Source organism: Asparagus officinalis, chromosome 8, assembly GCF_001876935.1.
Source record: "Asparagus officinalis chromosome 8, Aspof.V1, whole genome shotgun sequence".
NCBI lineage: Eukaryota > Viridiplantae > Streptophyta > Magnoliopsida > Asparagales > Asparagaceae > Asparagus > Asparagus officinalis.
In genome coordinates, this window is record NC_033801.1 from 15,140,404 (window position 1) to 15,148,728 (window position 8,325).

Below are 8,325 nucleotides of genomic sequence, written 5' to 3' on the forward strand. Positions count from 1 at the left end.
TCATTTCCTACAGTAAAAAAAAATGCAAATCTAACAACTTTTACAACAAACTAAATATTAAATTTGAATTTTAAAACACATTTACAATAATGAAAATATAAATATACAAGGAACGAGTTTGAGATTTATTCCCTGCAACAAACACAGCATGCAACAAATTCTGCACGCGACAGTTATTGTATTTACAAGTGCAGCCTACCAAACAGCCCGAATCCAGCCCAGCAACAAAAGCCCATATACAGCAGAAGCCCATATTTATTTTTGAAGATAAGGCAACATTTCGTGCTCCACCGCTTCGCCCATTATTTTCCCGCTAGCATGCGCTCCCTCGCTCCATCCTCCTCCGAGCTCTCATCTCTCTTCCTCTCTCCTCCCCTCTCTCCCCCCAAAATTTCTCAAACCCTATATTTCCTCTGCAGATTCCCCATCCCAAACCCTAGCCTCCGCCTTTGCCATCGCCGATCCCCCGCCTTCGCCTTTGCCTTCTCATCAAAGAACCCTCAGCATCAAGATCTTCTCTCTCCATCCGATCCCAGCGAGGACGAAGATGAGGACGATGACGACGACGATGACGATGAAGCGGCGGCGGTCGAAGAGTACGATGAGGCGCTGGTGGAGGTCTCTGAAGAGGAGGAGGAGGAGTTTGGAGTTGAACTGACTTCGTCGCGATCTGAGGTGAAGGAGGGGAATAAATTGCAGAGGATAGAGAGGATTTTTGCTCTGGTCAAGGAGCTCGGAGATGATATTCTTGATTTCGATGAGATTGCGAGCGTTTATGATTTTCCCGTTGATAAATTTCAGGTTTTGATCCATTAAAACCCAATGCTTTAGCGTAGAACAAATCTTTGTTAATTTTTACCTGCATAACCTGCATAACTGTTTGATGAAAGTCCTAGATGAGATATCATCATCATCATCATCATCATAATTATTCTTACTATTATTATTTTGCCAAAACAAGTAGAGTGAGCGAAATATTATATGTTATTTTGAGTAACGACTAAAAAAAGTGGCTAGATAAGTTTATAAAGTTTAGTACAATTTTTCCTTTTGGGGTCAAATGGGTTCTAAGTCCACTAACCACTCTGTTGATTTGCAGTATTTTGATTTGGCCACTATATACGCAGTATGATGTTATGCAATGAGCTTAGATTACTTTTGATAGGACATATATTCACTTCCTTCTGTGCAACTATTTGATATAAAATAAAAGGAGAACTTGCTTTCATCTTCGATAGGCTCCTAATATATGTAAATTTGAGTGTTTACTGTTTTGCGTCCAAATTCCAATAAATGGTAACAAGATGGATTTTATTCTCATACCAACTACAACGAAATATGTTTATGTGGTTAGATTAGAAAAATAAGTTTATACCCAATTCTCAGATAGGGTTCACATGTGGTTGTAAGCTTATTGACACTCCATGAACTTCAGCGGGTCCACTGACAAATGTGAGCCCTAGGCACTTCAATTGGAGGACTATAAAAATGAAGTGTTAAAGTATTTTGTATGAAAAAATATTGAAATGCATAATTAGTTTTCTAGTTTCTAATTTTTTACTATACACTTGGAAAAATAATAAGCAAGCTACCCCCTGTCAAATCCAAAATTTCGAAGTCTCGAATTGAGTACCCAAATTCGTACGACGACCTGCTACATACCGCGAACTATGTAACTATGCTTTCAAGGTAGTTTATTTAAAAGATATTTCAAGATTTTAACCACTTGTTTGACCTGTCACAGGTCGTGGTGGATACTAGGATCTTCCATTAGTTATAAATTTAGTAAAAACTAACTGAAAGAAGCTTAAACTAATCACAAACAAACTACCCAAACTACCACAACCACAAATAATATTTCCATTCCAACTCTGTTGGTTGGGCTGCATGAATCATATACTAGTAAAACTTGAAGTAACTCGCCTTTGATGGTTGTGTCTGCCAAACTTGCATTGTTGCTTGTGATCCATATCATGTGCTACTTCTTGATATTGATCACTGCCACAAAACAAGTGCAACTATATGCGGTTCTCCTACTACTTCTGTACATGTTCTGGACAAAAAATTTAGCTTTCTTACATATCACACCTTTTCTATTTCTTTTTCCTCTTAAGTATCATATTCATACCTTGTGCAGCGTTTGGCTATTCAATCCTTTTTGAGAGGTTCTTCAGTTGTAGTTTCTGCGCCAACAAGCAGTGGAAAAACATTAATTGCAGAGGCTGCAGCTGTAGCTACAATTGCTAGAGGAAGGAGGCTCTTTTACACAACCCCTTTGAAGGCTTTATCAAATCAAAAATTTCGTGAATTTAGGTATATGCATTTTTTCAATGGGGCTTTCTTTCTAATGTACTCCTTTGATCTATGCATCATAGGCTGGTTGACAGCATATCTTGATCAACTGATTGACACATGTAGTTACACTTATTCTTCACTTGAGCTATGCGTAACTAGTGGAGATCCAAAAGAAACCTGGAGGTTAGTATAATGTAGCTGGTTTTTTTTCAAGTAACTTTGCAGGCCAGATGAAATCCCAAACTCTAGTCTCTTTCTAGAATTCCACTACAAATTTGTGATTGAGGGCGTCTATATGCCTTTGACAAGTTTCACACTTTCCTTTACAAACTTGTACATTATTCTCATCCTAGCCCAATACAGAGACCTCAACAATTTATTTGGGGTCTACATCCAGAATATGAAAGCCAGTCTAATGTTGTTGTAGTTGTAGATGATATGCTCATCTTATGATTTTGGTAGGATCCAATTCCTCGTACCTGTAATCACCATTAGATTAAATCTCTCAAACAATCACATGGATTACTGAGATTGGTGGTAAGCTGATTGCTATAGTCTCTCTGGTATGTTTCAATAAGCAATCAACGATTATATTCCGGGGTTCACTGCAAAGAAACCCCTTGTAGTATCACCCAATTGTGAATAGATCCCCTGTAGTTCTATTTGTGAGGATACACCCCTTGTGGTATTGGTCCAAGTGCGAAGTACCTTTGTTGAGTTATTTAGATACTAAGTGAATTAGTCAATGTTGTAAGGACCTAGTTGTAAGAATGCATTAGCCATCGGCTTGATCGAAATCAACTCACCTGACGACGACAACGCTCTCACCTGACAACGACGACGCTCCCACCTAACGACGACGACGACGATCGGACTTGAAGAGAGAGGAAGTGAGGGACGATCGGGGTTGGCAGTCAACGACGACGACGATCTGAAGCCATCGAGTCCTCTCTGATGCCGTCGAGTCCACCAGTTCTGTAGCAGTCGCTGCCGTCGTTAGGGCTGATGAACCCGAAGCCCTTGGGTTTGAGATCGAGTAGAAGCGACGGAGAAAACCCTAGTTCTAGGGTTTGAGAGAGACAGAGGAGGAGAGAGGAAGAGAGAGACCTTGAAGGAGAGAGAGTGAGGCGCGAAGGCCAAGGCGTCGCCCTCGGTCTCGGAGAAGAGGCGGAGGAAGGGGAATGAGGAGTCGAGATCGACGAGATTGTGAGCGTGAGCGTCGATCGCCTTCACGTTGAAGATCGCCTCTCTCAGCTCGCTGTACTCCGCCATTAATCTCTCTCAAGAAATTTCAAGGGTTTTCGGACGGACATTTCGTGGAGATTGGCTTTCGGAGGGGGTGTTTCTTCTTTTTAAATTGTTTTCTTGGGTACTGTTGCTGAAAGAGAAGAGAAGATATTTTTGCTGTGACCGATTGACGTTCGAAATGAAGGAAATGAAGGAAGAAGAGAAGGTATTTTTTATTGTGAGTTGGGGATTTTGTGGAAGAGGAGATGACTGTTACTGATTAGATAAAAAAAAATCTGTATTAAAAAAAAGAGGAGAGAGGTTCTTGATTTGTGTTCTTGATTTGTAATAGTTTATTTAGTTTCCCTCGACAAGTCAGTCCTAGAACTGATGAGAGAAGAGCTGATATCTCACTTTGTTGAGATATCTTGCTTCTGGTTCTTGTTTCCTTGGTGAAACAGGAATTCTTGTTGATCCATCTATCTTGTTGTACTGTCGAAGTGCTGCCGGATTTTTTTCGTTGCTCGATCACGATCACTTCTCGCCCCTAGCAAGCTGCAAGGACCCGGAGTGCAAGGAGCGCGAGGCCTCTTTGCAGAAGAGGACCATGTTGTTTCTCCGAGGTTTGGCTCCAGCGTATGAGCAGAGGACGGCATTGCTACTAACCCAGACGAAGATCCCACCACTGGAGAAGGCAGTCTCGGCCATGATACAGGAGGAGAGCCGTATCAGGCTACAGTCTGGGATAGGTGGACTTACAGGGGAGAAGTCTGTACTAGTGGTATCCAACCCGGATAACACTGGATTCAAAGGGGAGACTAGGCAGTGCTTCAACTGCGGAGAGGTAGGGCATCTGAGACAGATGTGCCCTAAGCCACCCAGAGAAAGGAACTGGGGGGAAAGTGGTCAGACTGGTGGCCGTGCAGGTCGAGGAGGCAGGGGGCGTGTAGGCCAAGGAGTTGTTCACCTAGCTGTGACAGATGAGTCTCAGACTACTGCTGGGATGACTGGAGCTGAAATAACAGAGTTGGAGGAACTACGTCTGTTCAAGCTTCAGACTGAGAGTTCGAAGGGCAAGGGACAAGTCACCCAGGATCTGGCTACCACTACATGCTTTGGTAACTTTATTGGTTATGCTCATGCGAACAAAGGTACACAGGTTCAGGCACTTGCATCCACTAAAACTCATGTTGATTGGATCATAGACTCAGGTGCATCTAGGCATGTCACAGGAACATCTAGTGAGTTTGCATTATATTATCCGAGTAAGCATATGCATCCTGAGACAGTTCAGACTGCTGATGGGACATCCCAACCCATCAGGGGTACTGGCTCGGTCCATTGCACTTCATCTGTTATCTTGTCATCAGTATTGCATGTTCCTTCGTTTCCAGTTAACTTACTCTCAGTTAGCTCTCTCATTGATCAATTAAATTGCACCGTGTTATTTGATCGAGATTTGTGTGTCTTTCAAGAGAAGGAAACGGGGAGGAGGATTGGGACTGGTATCAGACGTGATGGTCTTTGGTATTTGGACAGGGAGACAGCAATGATTGCTGCTGCTGTTAGCGGAGGGCCAGAGGCAGAAGCGATGCTTCAACATTGCCGGTTAGGGCATTTATCTTTTGAGAGTTTAAATAGATTAGAACCTGAGTTAATGAAGAAAGTGGATAGAAAAGAGTTATTTTGTAATGCATGTGAACTTGGAAAACATACTCGTTCTACTTATAGAATGATTGGTCTTCGAAGTTATGAACCATTTGCACTTGTCCATTCTGATGTTTGGGGACCATGTCCTACTACCTCTATCAGTGGTTTTAGATGGTTTGTTACTTTCATTGATTGTTATTCACGTATGACCTGGATATACATGATGAAGCAGAAATCAGAGGTTTACAAATGTTTTCAAGATTTCTCGGCTTATGTGAAGACACAGTTTGGAGTGCAGGTGAAGATTCTTCGAACAGATAATGGGACTGAGTATGTCAATAAGGAGTTTGCAGCTTTCATCTCTAATCAGGGAATTGTTCATCAAACCACCTGCCCAGACACCCCTGCTCAGAATGGGGTGGCTGAGCGTAAGAACAGGCATCTACTGGAAGTGGCACGCTCATTGATGTTGACAATGAATGTGCCTAAGTTTTTATGGAGTGAGGCTGTTATGACAGCAGCTTATTTGATCAACAGGATGCCATCAAGAGTATTAGGGATGAAGACACCATGTGAGATGCTTTTGGGCTCGAATGTTTTTGTTGTTCCACCAAGAGTGTTTGGATGCACATGTTATGTGAGAGATCACAGGTTGATGGTGAGTAAACTGGATCCGCAAGCAGTTAAATGTATCTTTGTTGGCTACTCATCAAGTCAAAAAGGATACAAGTGTTGGTGTCCCACTGAAAGAAGGCTGTTTGTCAGTATGGATGTGACTTTTCAGGAGTTTGAACCTTTTTATGGGGAGAAGACGGAGTTGAGTTCCTTGTTTGGAGATGGCTCTACTGATGCCAGTAGAGAGGGGGAGAATGAGAATGAGAATGATATTATGGTCGGGATGATTCCATGTCCTCTTGAGTCACCGAGTAGTGATGGTACATCGCCGAGTAGTGGTGGTGACTTAGGAGTTGGTAGTCAAAGTCAGGGGGAGCTGAGAGTATACACGAGGAGACAGAAACAGCAGCATGAGCCGCCTCCCGTGCCTGTGTCAGTACCCACAAATGTCAAATGTTGATGACCCAAGTCCCTCCTCTCCAGTGCCTTGCTCTTCTCCTCCACCTGAGTCGATAGGTAACGATTCCTTCCCTGATACCTCTGATACTCCTGTCTTGCCCCGCAGAACCTCTAGAGTCAATGCTGGAAAACCTCCAGCTAAGTTTGATAATTGGGATACTGATATTGCGAATTACATTTCATATGCATCCATTCCACCTGCATATAAGTCATTCATTGCATCGTTGCATTCAGTGCCTGTACCTAACAACTGGCAGGTAGCTAAGCAAGATCCTAGGTGGTTGAATGCCATGCACGAGGAACTCCAGGCCTTGAAGAAGAATGACACATGGGAGTTGGTACCTTTGCCAGCTGGGAAGCGTGCTGTTGGATGTAAGTGGGTGTATACGGTTAAGCAAACTCCAGAGGGCAAGATCGACAGATACAAGGCCAGATTGGTTGCTAAAGGCTACAGCCAAACATACGGCATTGACTATGACGAGACATTTGCTCCAGTAGCAAAGATGAGTACTGTTAGAGTGTTGGTGTCATGTGCTGCCAACTTTAATTGGCCACTACATCAGCTAGATGTCAAGAATGCCTTTTTGCATGGAGATCTCCAGGAGGAGGTGTATATGGAGATTCCACCAGGCTTCGTTACTTCTCAAGTAGCTGGGAAGGTGTGCAAGTTGAAGAAGTCTTTGTATGGGTTAAAACAGTCTCCGAGGGCATGGTTTGATAGATTCAGGTTGGCAGTTTGTGGTATGGGGTACAGGCAGTGCAATGGTGATCATACTGTGTTTTACAGGCACTCCAAAACTCGTATCACTATCCTGGCGGTCTATGTTGATGATATTGTAATCACTGGAGATGACGCTGAGGAAATCCTACTGTTGAAGAAGAAATTGGGAGAGGAATTTGAAGTTAAATATCTGGGACAGTTGAAATACTTCTTCGGAATTGAAATTGCAAGGTCGCGAAAGGGTATAGTGCTTTCTCAGCGGAAGTATGCTCTGGATCTTCTCTCAGAGACAGGGATGTTGGGGTGCAGAGTTGCATCTACTCCTATCGAGCAGAATCATAAGATGTGTACTGAGGGTGGTGACCCGGTGAGTAAAGAGCAATATCAAAGATTAGTTGGACGACTTATATATCTATGTCATACGAGACCTGATATTACTCATGCAGTGAGTGTGGTGAGTAGATATATGCATGATCCCAGAGAGCAGCATATGGAGGCAGTTCGCAGAATTCTTAGATATATTAAAGGAAGCCCAGGAAAGGGGTTATGGTTCAGGAGTTTTGGACATCTGAGAATTGAAGGCTATTGTGATGCTGATTGGGCGGGTTGTATGGATGATCGTAGATCCACTACAGACTACTGTGTATTTGTTGGAGGCAATCTCGTATCTTGGCGTAGCAAGAAGCAAGATGTGGTGGCTAGGTCTACAGCTGAGGCCGAGTACAGAGCTATGGCAGTTAGTCTGTGCGAGTTGATGTGGGTAAAAAACATATTATCTGAGCTGCGCTTGTTTAGAAGAGACTCCTTACAACTTTGGTGTGATAACAAATCGGCAATTAATATTGCAAATAATCCAGTTCAGCATGATCGCACCAAACATGTGGAGATTGATCGGTTCTTTATCAAGGAGCAACTGAATAGAGGAGTTCTGACTTTGAGCTATGTGAAATCAGAAGAGCAGTTAGCTGATTGTTTAACAAAAGGATTAGGTTCTAGAGAGCATAATATCTTTTGTAACAAGATGGGGATGATTGATATCTATCGCCCATCTTGAGGGGGAGTGTTGAGTTATTTAGATACTAAGTGAATTAGTCAATGTTGTAAGGACCTAGTTGTAAGAATGCATTAATATAAAAGAAGGGTCTCTCAATGAGAGAAAGCAACCCTAATATTTTCCCCAAATCTCATCAACCTTCTTAGTGAACTTATTTGAACTCTTTTATGAGTAAAAAAGGATTACAATAGAAGTATTAAGGGATCTATATGCCTCCTCAAAACCTTTTTGACTATTTTACGTGTTAAAAAATTCATTCAGGGGGTCTATCTGCAAAAATAAAACTATAGGTGGTCTATCCGCA

The 8,325-nt window shown here is 42.5% G+C and overlaps 1 protein-coding gene across 4 annotated transcripts in view; it reads left to right on the forward strand.

Moving 5' to 3' along the window:
- The window catches only part of LOC109823032 (DExH-box ATP-dependent RNA helicase DExH15 chloroplastic), a 29,174-nt gene continuing 21,155 nt past the window's right edge, over positions 307 to 8,325 (forward strand). For all 4 annotated transcript variants that reach the window (XM_020389351.1, XM_020389352.1, XM_020389353.1 and 1 more), the window contains exons 1-2: positions 307 to 801; positions 2,138 to 2,313. In XM_020389351.1, coding sequence (XP_020244940.1) covers positions 319 to 801; positions 2,138 to 2,313 — 659 coding nt within the window. In that variant the 5' untranslated portion in view covers positions 307 to 318. The remainder of the gene's footprint in view (positions 802 to 2,137; positions 2,314 to 8,325) is intronic.